A 17,609-nucleotide genomic window follows, 5' to 3' on the forward strand; every position below is an offset into this window, starting at 1 on the left:
ATATAATCTATGTTATAAAGACTGTCAAAGCACTTAATACTTGAGAAAAACAAACAAAAAAGGTATAGCTTAATCCCGGAAATTACAAAACCATCAAATTATAAGAAGTTTTTATAACAGGCTTTCTGGAAAACAATATACAAACATCGGTAGCATTTCTACATACTAACAATGAACTATCTGAAAAAGAAATCAAGAGAACAATCCCATTTACAATAGCTACCAAAAAAATACTTAGGAAAAAATTTAACCAAGGAAGTGAAAGAACTAGAACCCAAAAATTATTTTAATTTCTGTAATTGAAAGTAATTCTAATTCTTGTTGTTAAGTCTAACAACTCATGTGTAAGATAGCTTCATGAGATCAAATCCTTCAAAGTCTTACCAAACTGTGGAGACACAATTGGAATATAGCTCAAAACTCTCTGTCCTTCCTCTATAGAAGCCCAAACATCAGTGATTTCTTTTTAAATAAATTATCATTCACAAATTTGACCAATGAGTATTTAACCACTCATCAATCTACAATTTTGGAGAATATGAACAAGCATGGTTTTTATGAACTTTACTGTGTTTAACAACCTGAAATTCAATTTGATAAGCATTTAATGAAGGACAGTGATTTGTCCACCTAAGGAAACAGGAATACAAAGGTGAGTAAGACCAGTTCCAGGTCCCTGGCCGTCCAAAACGGGAACCAAGAAGAATAAGCTTATGTGAACATAGATTTGTTGTGTAATGTGTAATCAAATTTACAAAACAAAGTAATCCACGTGTACTACTACACAAAATCCTATGTTGCCTTCTAGTTCATGTATCTAGTAAAAGATTCACTTAAACAACTGTAATTTGTGTCACTTTACATAAATTACAAATTTAACAAAAGCAAGTTCTAGGAGGGAAGAAGAACAAATACCAATCCTTCTCAAACTATTTCAAAAATGTGGAAGAGGAGGGAGTGCTTCCAAACTCTTCTTAATGAGGCCAGTGCCAGTCTGACACCAAAGCCATACAAGGCCATTACAAGAAAAGAAAATTACAGGCCAGCATTTGTGATGAACATACATGCAAAAATTCTCAACAAAATACTAGCATTCAACTACATATTAAAAGGATCATTCACCATGATCAAGTGGGACTTATCCCTGGGATCCAAGAATGGTCCAACATATGCAAATCAATGAATGTGATAACTCACATTACAAAATAAAGGACAGAAACCATACGATCATCTCATTAGATGCAAAAAATGCACTGGACAAAATTCAACATGCTTTCACGGTGAAAAAGTTCTCACCAACTCAGGTACAGAAGGAATGCATCTCAACACAAGAAAGCCATATATATGAGAGACCAACAGCTAATGTTACACTGCGTGGTGAAAAATTAAAGCTTTTCCTTGAATATCTGGAACAAGACAGGGAAGCACACTCTCACAACTTCTATTCAACATAATACTAGAAGTCCCTGACACAGTAATTAGCCGAGATAAAGAAATAAAAGGTATCTAAATAGAAAAAGAAGAAGTGAAATTGTCACTGTTTGCTGATGACATGATCTTCTCATACAGAAAACCCTAATGATTCCACTAAAAAACTGTTAGAAGTAATAAATACTGTAAAGTTGTGGATACAAAATCAATATACAAACATAGGTAGCATTTCTATATACTAACAATGAACTATCTGAAAAAGAAATCAAGAGAACAATCCCATTTACAATGGCTACCAAAAAAATACTTAGGAAAAAATTTAACCAAGGAAGTGAAAGAACTAGACACCAAAAATTATAAAATGTTGATGAAATAATTTGAAGAACACACAAATAAATAGATATCTTTGTTCATGGATTGGAAGAATTAATATCATTTAAATGTCCATATTACCCAAAGTGATGTACAGATTCAATGTAATCCCTATCAAAAAATTTAATGACATTTTTCTCAGAAATGGGAAAAAATCCTAAAATTCATATATAACCACACACACACACACACACACACACACACACACACACACACACACACACGCATACACATACACACACAACAAATAGCCAAGGTAATCATGAGGAAAAACAATAAAGCTGGAGGCAACACACTTTATCATTTCAAACTATACTATGAAGCTATAATAATGTAAACAGTATGGTATTGATTTTTTTAAAAAACAGACACACTGGCCAATGGAACAGAATAGAGAGCCTAGAAATGAACTCATGTATGTATGGTCAATTGATTTTCAGCAAAGGTGCCAAGAACACTCAACGAAAAAAGTTTCTTTAGTAAATGGTGCTGAGAAAACTGGATATCCACATACAGATGAATGAAAGTGGACCTTCAACTCACGTGAAATATACAAATAAACTCAAAATGGATTGAAAACAAAAGAAGACTCTAAAACTACCAGAAGAAAACATAAGGGAAAAACTACATGACATTGGCCTGGGCAATGGTTTTTTGGATATGACCCCAAAAGCTCAGGCAGCAAGAACAAAAATAGACAAATAGGATCACATCTAACTAAAACTCTTCTACATGGCAAAGGAAATAATTAACAGCATGCCTGACAACCTATGGGTTAAGAGAAAAATCTGCATGCTGCACATCTGATAAACAGTTAATATCCAAAATATATAAGGAAATCAAACAGCTCAAGGGTAAGAAAAAACACTGAAAAAATAGGCAAGGGACCTGAACAGACATTTCCCAAAAGACGACATACAAATGGCCAACAGATATATGAAAAATCCTCAACACTGCTAATCATTAGAGAAATGCAAATTAAAACCACAATTGGATATCATCACATCTGTCAGGATGGCTACTGTCAAAAAGACAAAAGATAACAAGTATCAGGAAGAATGTGGAGAAAAGAAACGGATGGATATATACACTGTATCCATACTGGATACATACATGGATCCACTGTATCCATATTATCAAGCTCTGAGTATAGGTTGGTAAATAAAGAAGATCTCTGCTTGTAGAACTTAAAACTGGTGAGAGAAGCAGTTCATAAGCAAACAAACAAAAATATGTACACATATGTATGTGTATATATAACTGAATATTGTGTTATAAAAATAGAATGCAATAATAGAGGAAAAACAGAGATGACCTACTTAAACATACATTCGGAGAAAATCTCTCTGAAGACTTGACATTTAAGCCTAAATTTGATACATATTTCTATTCAAATGTACAAAACTAAACAGAAAACATTAAAAGGGCTATTTTAAGTTCATTAATTGGAGCTTTGTCCTTAATAGTTATGTTGATGCTATAGCAATGGTTCTCATTTTTTATTAGAACCCATTTAGTTAAAAACATGTTCATAATTTACCCATCTCTGATCACCTCCATGAACAGTCTCCCAGTCCAAGCCTCACCTCAATTATGGCAACAGCTTTCTAAGTAGTCTCCTTTCTTTTGCCCTTACCAAAGCAGACAGCAGGATCCTTTTTAAAAAGGCAAGTCATATTATTCTTGCCAAAAATGCATAGCCAAAATATAATCATGAGAAAATATCAGATAAATCCAAACTGAGACATTTTACAAAATAACTGACCAGTGCCCATCAAAAGTGTCCAAGTTCATGAAAGACACAAACATGGACGGGAGGAAGCCAAGGCATGAGAACCGCTAACTGCAATGTGGTGTTCCGTAGTGCATGCTGGAACAGAAAGGCGAACCCAGGCGGAAAAACAGGAAACTCAAATAAAGTCTATAGTTTGGTTGAGTATTATATCAGTGTTAATTTCCTGGTTTTGATAACTATAATATGGCTACATACGTTGTCAACATCAGAGCAAGCTGAGTGAAGGAGATACCCTCTATAATTTCTGCAACTTTATGTAAATCTAAAATTATTTCAGAACAAAAAGTCTTTTAAAATCCTTTTTTAAAAAGAGGGTTAATAAAGTGTCTTCTCTATTAAAAACTCTCAAATGACTTTCCATCTAAATTGGGGTCAGGTTTGGCAAAACAGATCTGCTGCCTGTTATCCTCAAGTCAAACGTTATTGAAACACAACCCCATTCGTTCATGTATTGTTTATGGCTGTTTTCAGGCTAAAATGGCAGAGCTGAACAGTTCCAACAGAGACTGTATGACTCCTAAAGCCTGAAATATTTATTATTGGTCCTTTAAAAAAAGTTTGCCAGCCCTGGTGACTTAGAGTAAAAGCCAAGTTCTTGTAATGGCCTGTAGCATCCTACGTGATCCGGCCCACTCCACCCTTCTCTGACTGCCTCCTGCTACTGAGTCTCCCACCTTCTCTATTCAAGCCATACAGGCCTCTCCTTGCTGCTTGGCAAATGTGCCAAGCAATGATCTTGCCACAGGGCCTTTGCACATACAGTTCCTCTGCCTGGATTGTCCAACTCTTACATCCCTCAGGCTTTTGCCCAAATGTCCTGCCCACCCTCCCTGGGCAACCCCAAGCCTCTTTTCTTATTTACTGATTTATCCTCTACAGCACTCATTATCACCTAACATCCACCTAACATATTACATATTTCAGGGTTTTCTTTCTTGTCCTTCTCGATAAGTTTCAGTGGGCAGAGGCTTGTAAAAATATTTATTGAATTACAAGCAAATTATTTGCTTATAAATATTTATTGACTTACAAGCAAACTTTATGGACTATTATTCATACACACACACACACACACAATTTCTTTCGTATAGTAGTTTGTGTGATTTTTTTTTTTTTTTTAAGAAACATAGTCTTGCTCTGTTGCCCAGGTTCAGTGCAGTGGTGTGAGTGATCATAGTTCACTGCAGCCTGGAATTCCTGGGCTCAAGTGATCCTCCCACTTCAGCCTCTCAAGTAGTTGGGACCACAGGTGTGTACCACCATGCCTGGCTACATTTTTATTTTTTGTACAGATGGGGTCTTGCTACGTTGCCCAGGCTGATCCCAAGCTCCTGGGCTTAAGCAATCCTCCCACTTAAGCCTCCCAAAGTACTGGGATTATAGGCATGAGCCACCATGCCCAGCCAGTTTGTATGATTTATAACCAATGCATAAATAAACATTTTTAAATCTAGCTGCTGAAAAATTACAGGCCAAAATACTACTGATACACCAATACAATAACCTAGCATTTAAAATTAAGAATAGAAGCTAGGCAGATTAAAAAACTAGACAGATAATTAGCAAGTATATAGAAGACCTGAACAACACTATCAACCAACTTGATCTAATATGTATCTACAATAAGACACTTCTAGTTACTCAGGAGGCCAAGGCAGGAAGATTGCTTGAGCCCAGGAGTTCAAGACCAGCCACTGCCACATAGCAAGACAAAAATTTAAAAAAACAAAAACAAAAAAACATTAGCCATGGCCAGGAATGGTGGCTCATGCCTGTAATTTCAGTGCTTTGGGAGGTCAAGGTGGGAGAATTGCTTGAACCCAGGAGCTCAAGGTTACAGTGAGCTATGATCACAACACTGTACTCTAGCCTGGGTGACAGAGCAAGATTCCATCTCTAAAAAAATAACTAAATTAGAGGGACAGATAGATTAGACAGACAAATGATAGATTAGATAGATGATTGTGGAAGGAAAGGAAAGGAAAGGAAAGGAAAGGAAGGGAAAGGGAGGGAAAGGGAGGAAAAGGGAGTGAAGGAAGGGAAGGAAGGGAAGGAAGGGAAGGTAGGGAAGGAAGGGAAGGAAGGGAAGGGAGGGAGGGCACTTTACTGGACAACAACAGAATCCATTGTTTGTAAGAACATATGAAACACTGTCCAGGACAGACCATACACTAGGTCATAAACAAGTATTGATAAATTTTAAAGGACTGAAATCATGCAAAGTATGTATTCTCTGACTATGAAGTAGTTAAATTACAAATCAACAAAAGAAGAAAATTTTGGGAATCTTCAAACGGGTAAAAAATTTTAAACACTTTTCTAAATAACTCATGGGTCAAAGAAGACATCACAAGAGGATCATAAAGTATTTTGATCTGAATGAAAATGAAAACACGACATATCAAAATGTATGGAATGCAGCTAAAGTGGTGCTTAGAGGGAAAGTTATAGCTTTAAACTGACTATATTAGAAAAGAAAGCCTTCTAACCAATAATCTACCCAATCACCTTAAAAATCTAGAAAAAAAAGAGTAAGCCAAACTGAAAGCAGCAGAATAAAGCTAATATGATTAGAGTGAAAACTAATAAAATAGAACACAGAAAAATGATAGAGAAACTCACAGGGAGTTTTTTTACTTTACTTGCCAGCTAGCCAGCTACAGCTAAGAAACCTAAAACGTCCCAGAAGAGGAGGAAATGGGGAAGGGAAAGCAAAGAAAATAGGGGCTGGGGAATGGGTGGGGGGGACGAAAACAGGAGACTATTTTAACCAACTTTGTAGAACTATTGGACACTTTAGTCATGTACATGTATAACTAATAATTTTTTTTTCAAAAAGCAGAAAAATAAAGCTAATGGCGTAAAATATTAATATTCTAGTGTACTGCTAGAGTTCAATTTTGGGCCAACATTTATTATCTAATGGATTTTTATAGATTTTTTTTTCTTTGAGATAAGGTCTCTGTCACCCAAGCTGGATGCAGTAGCTTGATCAGAGCTCACTGAAGTCTTGAACTCCTGAGCTGAAGTGATCCTCCTACCTCAACCTCCTGAGTAGCTGGGACTACAGGTTTGTACCACAATGCCTGGATAATTTAAAAAATTTTTTTTAGAGATAGAGTTTTGCTCTGTTGCCCAGGCTGGTCTAGAACCCCCGGCCTCAAGTGATTCTCCTGCCTCAGCCTCCCATGTCATTGGTATTACAGGCAGGAGCCACCATGTCTGGCCTTTAAAGAGTTTTTAATCTCTTCCAGTACCTTCCTCATTTTGGCACTTCAATGGACACTTGTTCATTAAGTAAAAGAATACTTAGAATGAAATGTACGCTTTTGACTTTTTTAAAAAATATGATTAACAGGCAACTGAAAGAGTTTGTACTGTTTCTATGGCTGTTGTACCCTTCAGGTGCTTTGGGATAGAAAAAGAGTTCAGAAACATTCAGGTAAGTAACCCTTGGCTGAAGGCACACTAAGCTGTCTAACTAGAACAGACTCAGCTATTTATACAGAGTTTGGATGGGAACACAACACTGACAGTACTTCCCACTTTCCCTCCTGGAAATCATACACAATTAGCAATGAGAACCTGATGCAAAAACTGCAAAGTTTATTTTAAGTTATTAATAGCCAAAATTCTTAAACTCCAAAGGGATCCAGTTTAGTCCTAATAACCAGAGGTAACATGAAGAGCTGCACAGGCTAGCAGTATTTGCAGGAATCAGCCCAACTGCGTGGCAGAAGGAAAGGCAGAGTCGTCTGGAACACTACTCTGTCCCCTCATCCTCCTGTAAACCAGCAGCCTAGGGAAAACTTCATCTCCAATGATGATCCTTAAAGACGGACCAGCACAGCAACTATCCAAAATAATAAGACAAAAGGGGGAAATTCAGCAGAACAAAAACTATATGTATGTATGTGTGTAATAAACATGTATAAACATGGACACACACACACACCAGTTGAAAAATTATGACCAAACATTTCACTATTAATTTAAAATAAAAAAACAAAAAGCTCCCAATTAAAACAGTTGCCACCAGGCAGCAAAATGCATATTAATTCTTATATCTAAAAAATAAATAATGAAAATAAATCAAGTTAGCATTTGGGTGAACATGTTTGAAAAGTAAAAAATGGAACTAAAATAGAAGAAAACATTAATAATGTTAAAAGCAGACATCAATGGATCCGAAAACAAACAAAAAAGGAAATAATAAATAAACCCAAGAAGGTTTTTGGAATATCATAAATGAAAACAGATCCGTTAACTAGCCAGTCACAAATACACACGGGTGCACAAAGCAATCGGGGGGGAAGAACCGCAAAAAGAACAGGAGCCTGCATTTCTCGCCTCTGCTTAAAGCAAAGTTTAAAACTTGGATAAAATGGATAATTTTCCAGGAAAATATTTTATCAAAATCAGAAAGAAATCTAAATAGCTGTTTATGCTGTAATATGAAACATTAACCTTATACCATCTGTACAGAATTAGGGCCATTACACATCTCTGAATGGGTACAGCTATCAATAGTCATCAGGGTAAACTGAGTGTCTAAAGCACAGCACCGGAAGGAACACTGTTCAGTGTATACAACACACACAGAGATTTTAAAAACCATGTGATTGTATTATCTATCAAAAAATCAAAACAGAAAAGAAATAATATTTCTTAGTATAAATGAAATGTACAACAGAAAATAAAAACAAAAACCAAAAATGCCACAGCAGTTTAATAAATACTCTCTGGTTATTCAACTTCTGTATTCCCGGTATGCAAATTCCTTTTTTCTTTTTTTTTTTTTTTTTTGAGACAGAGTCTCACTCTGTTACCTAGGCTGGAGCGCAGTGGTGCGATCTCGGCTCACTGCAACCTCTGCCTCCTGGGTTCAAGCGATTCTCCTGCCTCAGCCTCCCGAGTAGCTGGGACTACAGGTACGCGCCACCATGCCCAGTTAATTTTTGTATTTTCAGTAGAGACAGGGTTTCACCAAGTTGGCCAGGATGGTCTCGATCTCTTGACCTCGTGATCCGCCCACCTCAGCCTCCCAAAGTGCTGGGATTACAGGTGTGAGCCACTGCACCTGGCCTCTACTGTGCAAATTTCTGACCCTAGGCCAGCTAATTAGCCCTGTTAAACCAGCTTATATCAAAGAATTTAAAGAAGGCATAGTAAAGGCCTCGGGCACTCTTCCTGTGAAGCACAAACTAGAATGTGTACTACAGTAAAATAAGAACACTGAATTTAAAAAAAAAACCAACATTATTTTCATACTGTATACTAAACACTCCATGAACCTGGATATTCTAGAAACTCAGTTTTTCAAAGTTAAACAGTAGGTGCTCTCCCAACTTGATGAATCTGTTATTCCTTATAGAATCTAAATTCAAATCCTACAGTTTTTATGTAAGGTATTTGGAATGCTGCTGGGCAAATTGCTGAAACAATATGAATAAACAGGGTAATATAAAAAATATCCTAGGCTGGGTGTGGTGGTGCACACCTGTAATCTCAGAACTTTGGAAGGCTGGAGTGGGAGGATCACTCGAGCTCAGGAGACAGCCTGGGCAACATAGTGAAACCCCGTCTCAACACACACACACACACACACACACACACACACACACACCAAAAAATTAGCTGGGCATGGTGGTGCACACCTGTAGTCCCAGCTACTTGGGAGGCTGACATAGGAGGATTGCTTGAGCCTGGGAGGTCAAGGTTGCAGTGAGCCAAATCTGCACCACTGCACTCCAGCCTGGGTGACAGAGTGAGACCCTGTCACAAAATATATACAAATATATTCGGTCAATATAAAGTCCTCTTCATGGTTACCACCAACATCATTTGGTTGTTTTGGTTTAGGCAATATTCTGCCTGAAATCCACCTCAAAAACTCCTTTTGTCTCTTTCTAACCACTTCATTTAGCCATCACCTCTGCATACATATGATTTCCTGTTCTGCTTTGCAACAATTACACAGAATTCAGGTGTTTTTGAACAAGAGACAACCCATATCAGTTAGGAAACGGCCTAAATGTCTATCAATCAGACATTAAATAAATTGTGCTAAAACCATATAATGAAATATTTTATAGCCATAAAGAATGACGTTGTGATATTTATTCTTGTTAGCATGGAAAAATGTCCATTACATTAAAATATGTACAGAATGATCCCATTCATATATAGCTGTACAAGCCACAGGAAAAAAAACACTTAACATATAATTTGAAATAGTTATATTTATGTAGAGGAGTAACAGGTAATTTTTCATTATATATTTATGTAATTGTTTTGGACAGTATGCATTTGTTTACTTCTCTAATAAGGAAATCATCAAGACCATTTTCATTTAAAAAGACATGGGGAACTCTAAAAAGTTAGGAATTAGTGGGCCAGAACTAGACCATGTCCTAAATCCTTTCCCATTCTGAAATTCTATACAATAATTAAGAAAATATTTACTCTAGGGTCTTATTCCTCATGATTTAAAAAGAACTTGCTCAAGATTTATTCTTTCTCTACATCTTTTGAGGACAGTAAAATACAAGAAGTGTGGTACTTCTCATTCACATGATTTCTTAGTACAGAGAAGGGATGGAGAGAATAAAAGAATGATAAAACCCCAGCTGAGGCTAAACCTTTTTCAGGTTTCAGGACTCCCAAAGATCATCAGTGCAAATCTCCAAATTTAAGTCTTAGAGCTAGAAATAGGCACACGTTCTTAAAGATCTATGGGTGTAACATCCTATTGACAACAAATATTACTATTCCTGGTTTGTAATTGCAGGAGAGAAGTGAGTTCGATTTACATTAAACTACCAGGTAGAATATATTACCTAAGCTTTACTCATCACATTTTTTAAAAAGCGTTTTTAAAAGCATATTCAAATATTCAATTAGAGTTTCAACTCTTATAGGCTATATTTGGTAAAAACATAACAACAATTAAATAGTTACCTCTCCTATGAAGACTACTATAACACAGTCCAACTTCTCTTCAGGATACAGGTTATCAATAAGGGAATGAAGAGTTTCTATGAGGTAAGATTTAACTTCTCTCTTCACTGTGGGAATGCCCATGACTATTGAAACTGGAAAAAAAAATAGTAATTATATTTAAAAACTGTACAAGGACAATACAGAAAAACATTTCTATTTCAAAAGTATTATACCCTCTCAAATTGATAGGAATAACTGATGGATCAAAATATATTAAGTTTCAGGAAGAAAAATAAAGAACACAAGGGCATACCTGTAATACTGTAATTCATTTTCACATGCCTTAACCATAAGAAAAAAAGAACTGATAAAAATGAAAGACATTAAACTTCACACTAAAAAATGAATGGCTGCAAAGTATAAACAGCAAACTGTATTATACAACTAAAACTTAAAAACACTAAACATATCTTAAAAACTAATGTCTTATCTCTCGACTTCAAGCATGTGACATGCCGAGAAGAGCACAACATCAGTTCTGTGGTTGTTCTTGCCAACAATGCATAACCTCAACTTAACCGTAAAGAAACATCAGAAAAATCCAAACCGGGGCAATGCTCCACAAAATAACAGTACTCTTTAAAGTGTCAAGGTCATGAAAGACAGAGTAATGAACTGTCCCCGATTGGAAAAGACTAAGGAACCACGACAATTAAGTGAAATATGGGATCTTGATTTGGATCCTGAAAGAGAAAAATAGCAACAATGAAACACATGACAAAATCGGAGTAAGAGCTAAGGTTAGTGAACAGTGTAGCATCAACGTTAACTTCCTGGTTTTTGATCGCTATACTATGGTCATGTAGGGACACTGGGTAAGGGCATATGAAAACTTTGTGACCAGGCACAGTGGCTCATGCCTGTAATCCCAGCACTTTGGGAGGTACAGGTGGTACACTGCTTGAGCTCAGGAGTTTCAGACCAGCCTGGCCAACATGGCGAAACCCGGTCTCTACTAAAAATACAAAAATTATCTGAGCATGGTGGCGCACACCTATAATCCCAGCTACTTGGGAGGTGGAGGCACAAGAATCGCCTGGGAGGCAGAGGTTGCAGTGAGCTGAGACTGTGCCCCTGCACTCCAGCCTGGGTGACAAAGCAAGATTCCATCTCAAAAAAAAAAAAAGAAAACTTTGTGTACTATTTGTGCAACATTTTTAAAGTCTAAAATTACAGTCAATGTTCCTATAATGCTTGTTTTCAATGCAAATTTGTTTCTACATGATTAACATATTAGGGAAAAACTGGCGCATAACACATGAATTTCACATTAGCTTACGTGCAATTTGTCCTCTGAGACAAACACCAGGTGAACAACAGAAAATTGTACCCAGCTGAATTTAGTTCAGAAAATTGAACCGAACCATGTAGAAATACTGCATACAAAATGCACGCACCTCAAAATACCTACCAGCTGTCTCAGTTCACCACAACTATCAACCACACCCATCCACACTGGGTGTTGCAACCTTCCATGAGATTGCAAATAACCTACCTCACAGCCCTTCACAATAACTTACAAGCTGCAATCCTTCAGCAACCCACTTCAACAAGCAAATCTCAGGGCTTTTTCAAGATGGAATGCCACATTTATGTGTTTCTTAATCATTTAACTTGCGAAAAAGTGTGCCACTATTATAATTAGGTTCTTATCCTTTTTTTTTCTTCTTTCTTTCTTTTTTTTTTTTTTTATTTATCATTCTTGGGTGTTTCTCGCAGAGGGGGATTTGGCAGGGTCACAGGACAATAGTGGAGGGAAGGTCAGCAGATAAACAAGTGAACAAAGTTCTCTGGTTTTCCTAGGCAGAGGACCCTGCGGCCTTCCGCAGTGTTTGTGTCCCTGGGTACTTGAGATTAGGGAGTGGTGATGACTCTTAACGAGCATGCTGCCTTCAAGCATCTGTTTAACAAAGCACATCTTGCACCGCCCTTAATCCATTCAACGCTGAGTGGATACAGCACATGTTTCAGAGAGCACAGGGTTGGGGGTAAGGTCACAGATCAACAGGATCCCAAGGCAGAAGAATTTTTCTTAGTACAGAACAAAATGAAAAGTCTCCCATGTCTACCTCTTTCTACACAGACACGGCAACCATCCGATTTCTCAATCTTTTCCCCACCTTTCCCCCCTTTCTATTTCACAAAACCGCTATTGTCATCATGGCCCGTTCTCAATGAGCTGTTGGGTACGCCTCCCAGACGGGGTGGTGGCCGGGCAGAGGGGCTCCTCACTTCCCAGTAGGGGTGGCCGGGCAGAAGGGCCCCTCACCTCCCGGACGGGGCAGCTAGCCGGGTGGGGGGCTGACCCCCCCACCTCCCTCCTGGACGGGGCGGCTGGCCGGGCAGAGGGGCTCTTCACTTCCCAGTAGGGGCGGCCGGGCAGAGGCGCCCCTCACCTCCCGGACGGGGCGGCTGGCCAGGCGGGGGGCTGACCCCCCACACCTCCCTCCCGGATGGGGCAGCTGGCCGGGCGGGGGGCTGACCCCCCCACCTCCCTCCTGGACGGGGCGGCTGGCCGGGCGGGGGGCTAAACCCCCCACCTCCCTCCCGGACGGGGCGGCTGGCTGTGTGGTGGGCTGACCCCCCCACCTCCCTCCCGGACGGGGCGGCTGGCCGGGCGGGGGGCTGACCCCCCCACCTCCCTCCCGGACGAGGTGGCTGCCGGGCGGAGACGCTCCTCACTTCCCAGACGGGGTGGCTGCTGGGCAGAGGGGCTCCTCACTTCTCAGACGGGGCGGTTGACAGGCAGAGGGTCTCCTCACTTCTCAGACGGGGCGGCCAGGCAGAGACGCTCCTCACATCCCGGACGGGGCGGCGGGGCAGAGGTGCTCCCCACATCTCAGACGATGGGCGGCCAGGCAGAGACGCTCCTCACTTCCCAGATGTGATTGCGGCCAGGAAGAGGCGCTCCTCGCTTCCTAGATGGAATGGCGGCCGGGCAGAGACGCTCCTCACCTTCCAGACTGGGCAGCCAGGCAGAGGGGCTCCTCACATCCCAGACGATGGACGGCCAGGCGGAGACGCTCCTCACTTCCCAGACGGGGTGGCGGCGGGGCAGAGGCTGCAATCTCGGCACTTTGGGAGGCCAAGGCAGGCGGCTGGGAGGTGGTTGTAGCGAGCGGAGATCACGCCACTGCACTCCAGCCTGAGAGCCATTGAGCACTCAGTTAACGAGACTCCGTCTGCAATCCCGGCACCTGGGGAGGCCGAGGCTGGCAGATCACTCACGGTTAGGAGCTGGAGACCAGCCCGGCCGACACAGCAAAACCCCGTCTCCACCAAAAAAATACGAAAACCAGTCAGGCGTGGCGGCGCGCGCCTGCAATCGCAGGCACTCGGCAGGCTGAGGCAGGACAATCAGGCAGGGAGGTTGCAGTGAGCTGAGATGGCAGCAGTACCGTCCAGCTTCGGCTCGGCATCAGAGGGAGACCGTGGAAAGAGAGGGAGAGGGAGACCGTGGGGAGAGGGAGAGGGAGAGGGAGAGCGGTTCTTATCCTTTTTTATAGTGTAACTGACAAAGTGTTTGAGTGTTGTGATCCTAACCCCCTTGCTCTCGTTTTTTTGCACCATTTTCATACCACAGTGATTTTTAGGAACACTTATACTGCATTATAGAGGTATTTCAAAGTAAATTTTTAAAAATTATGCCTTAAAGTCTTAGTATGCTATGTATCTATACAGAAGTATTTTAAATATGGTAAAAACAACTTAATCATGCAACAATTTTTTGGAGATACTAAAAAATACTTATAATTCACAGAATTCTAATGCCAGGGGCTGGGTGCGGTGGCTCATGCCTGTAATCCCAGCACTTTGGGAGGCCAAGGCGGGCGGATCACGAGGTCAGGAGATCGAGACCATCCTGGCTAACACGGTGAAACCCTGTCTCTACTAAAAATACAAAAAATTAACTGGGCATGGTGGCACGTGCCTGTAGTCCCAGCTACTCAGGAGGCTGAGGCAGGAGAATTGCTTGAATCCAGGAGGCGGAGGTTGCAGTGAGTCAAGATCGTGCCACTGCACACCAGCCTGGGCAACACAGCGAGACTCCATCTCATCTCCAAAAAAAAAAAGAATTCTAATGCCAGAAGGAGGGAGCGTAAAGACCATGGATCTACCACCATGATTCTTGAGGTAAGAATACTAAGATGCGAAAGGTTTAAGGGACTGCCCCAAGGTCTCGTGACACAATCTTCTCTTCCATTTTAGGTAAGAAGAGTTCTCAAGCACTCAAAAAGATATTTGCTCTATGAGACTCCGTCCCCCCAAAAAAAGATATTTGCTCTATTTGTTTTGCACATATTTACTGCAAGGCACTATTCTAGGTGTTAAGCATACAATGGTAAATAACACAGGTAAGGTCCCTGCCCTCATGGAACGCACATTCTAGAAAGGGGAAAAAGATTTAAAATATATGTATGTTACAGGCTGCTATGTACAGGTTGGTACTGTCAGAGTGATGAATGGGGAGGGGGTACCCCTGTAGATCGTGTGGTCACGGAAGGCCTCTCTGATATCAGCTGAGCTGGTAACCATGAGAAAGAGCTGATGAAGAATACTGCAGAAGAGGAAGCAACAAGGCCCTGAAGACAGAATGATTTTGACATAGTCAAGAAATACCAAGAGCAGGTTGGATCGAAAGCAGAATAAGCCCAGATTGAGAAAATCAGTCAGGGGTCACATTGCATATAACAAAGTTTGTTTTAATGCTGAGTGCAAGAGAAAGCCATTGTAAGGTTGTAAGCAGGGGAATGACATTATCCAATTTGTAATTTTAAGAGATTACCAAATTTCACAAAAAGTAAAAGCACTTTGGAAGATCGGTTAGGAAGTTAATGTACTAACTGAAGGAAAAGATGGTGGTTTGAATGAGGCTGTAGGGTGTTTGAAGAGGTGGAGATGAGTGGATGATGGAGACCCTTGCAAACAGGGCTTCAGCTGGCAGACAAGAGAAGGGGAGGAATCAAGGATGACTTGAGTAAGTGGACGGGGGCAACTTTCACTCAGAACAACACACTTGAGGAGAGGGCCTCCAATCCAGATTTCTGTTCTGACCATGTTACTCTGAGATCCCAAAAGACAGGATGAGTTACAATGGAAGCAAAATTCCATAGAATAATCTACCTCAGAATTTAAGGCCGGGTGTGGTGGCTGATGCCTTTAATCCTAGCACTTCAGGAGGCTGAGGCGGAAGGATCGCTTGAGCCCAGGAGTTCGAGACCAGCCTGAGCAACTTGGTAAGACCCGGTATCTACAAAAAATAAAACACTTAGCTGGGCATGGTGGCACATGCCTGTAGTCCTAGCTACTTGGGAGGCTGGGGTGGGAGGATCACTTGAGCCTGGGAGGTAGAGGCTGCAGTGAGCTGTGATCACACCACTGTACTCCAGCCTGGGCGACAGAGCAAGACCCTGTCTCAAAAAAAAAAAAAAAATTACCAGTGTAACAACTAGGATGAGGAGCATTCCTAGAAAATGCTAACTCATATGGAGTACAAAGACTTCACTATGATGAAAGCAAAGCCCATGGTGATCCACAGTGTGCAAACAAAAATGGCATAAAGTCACAATGCAACTTCTCTATCCCTACCATACTCTTGGGGTTTTTTGGTTTCTGTTTTGCTTTGCTAAAGCTTAGATGGCACGTGATATGGTTTGGCTGTGTCCCCACCCAAATCTCATCTTGAATTCCTACCTGTTGTGGGAGGGACCCGGTGGGAGGTAATTGAATCATGGGGGCAAATCTTTCCTGTGCTGTTCTCGTGATAGTGAATAAGTCTTACAAGATCTGATGGTTTTAAAAAGAGGAGTTTCCCTGCACAAGCTTGCTCTCTGCCTGCTGCCATCCACGTTAAGATGTGACTTTTTCCTCCTTGCCTTCTGCCATGATTGTGAGGCCTCCCTAGCCACGTGGAACTGTAAGTCCAATTAAACCTCTTTCTTTTGTAAATTGCCCAGTCTCAGGTATGTCTTTACCAGCAGCATGAAAATAGACTAATACAGTAAACTGGTACCAGTAGAGTGGGGTGCTGCTGAAAAGATAACCGAAAACGTGGAAGTGAATTTGGAACTGGGTAACAGGCAGAGGCTGGAACAGTTTGGAGGGCTCAGAAGGCAGGAAAATATAGGAAACTTTGGAGTTCCCTAGAGACTTGTTGAATGGCTTTGACCAAAATGCTGATAATGATATGGACAATGAAATCTAGGCTGAGGTGGTCTCAGATGGAGATGAGGAACTTGTTAGGCACTGGAGTAAAGGTGATTCTTGTTGTGTTTTAGCAAAGAGACTGGCAGCATTTTGCCCCTGCCCTAGAGATTTGTGGAACTTTGAACTTGAGAGAGATGATTTATGGTATCTGGCAGAATAAATTTCTAAGCAGCAAAGCATTCAAGAGGTGACTTGGGTGCTGTTAAAGGCATTCAGTTGTTGTTGTTGTTGTTGTTGTTGTTGTTGTTGTTGTTGTTGTTTTGAGACAGAGTTTCGATCTTGTGGCCCAGGCTGGAGTGCAATGGCATGATTTCGGCTCACTGGAACCTCCACCTCCCAGGTTCAAATGATTCTCCTGCCTCAGCCTCCCGAGTAGCTGGGATTACAGGTGCCCACCACCATGGCCAGATAAGTTTTGTATTTTTAGTAGAGACAGGGTTTCACCATGTTGGTCAGGCTGGTCTCGAACTCCTGACCTTGTGATCCACCCGCCTCGGCCTCCCAAAGTGCTGGGATCACAGGCGTGAGCCACAGCGCCTGGCTAGCATTCAGTTTTAAAAGGGAAAGAGCATGAAAGTTTGGAAAATTTGCAGCCTGACAATGTGATAGAAAAGAAAATCCCATTATTCTGAGGTGAAATTCAAGCCAGCTGCAGAAATTTGCATAAGTAATGAGGAGCTGAATGGTTAAGCTCAATGGGGAAAATGTCTCCAGGGCATGTCAGAGACCTTTGTGGCAACCCCTCCCATCACAGGCCCAGAGATTTAGGAGGGAAAAATGGTTTCCTGGGCTGGGCCCAGGG

At 40.9% G+C, this 17,609-nt stretch overlaps 1 protein-coding gene across 3 annotated transcripts in view; it reads right to left on the reverse strand.

Moving 5' to 3' along the window:
• The window catches only part of MGAT4A (alpha-1,3-mannosyl-glycoprotein 4-beta-N-acetylglucosaminyltransferase A), a 121,197-nt gene that overhangs the window by 40,643 nt on the left and 62,945 nt on the right, over positions 1 to 17,609 (reverse strand). For all 3 annotated transcript variants that reach the window (XM_031007132.3, XM_055378485.2, XM_031007144.3), the window contains exon 5: positions 10,559 to 10,692. In XM_031007132.3, coding sequence (XP_030862992.1) covers positions 10,559 to 10,692 — 134 coding nt within the window. The remainder of the gene's footprint in view (positions 1 to 10,558; positions 10,693 to 17,609) is intronic.

The sequence above is a fragment of the Gorilla gorilla genome, chromosome 12 (assembly GCF_029281585.2).
Source record: "Gorilla gorilla gorilla isolate KB3781 chromosome 12, NHGRI_mGorGor1-v2.1_pri, whole genome shotgun sequence".
Taxonomy (NCBI): Eukaryota; Metazoa; Chordata; class Mammalia; order Primates; family Hominidae; genus Gorilla; species Gorilla gorilla.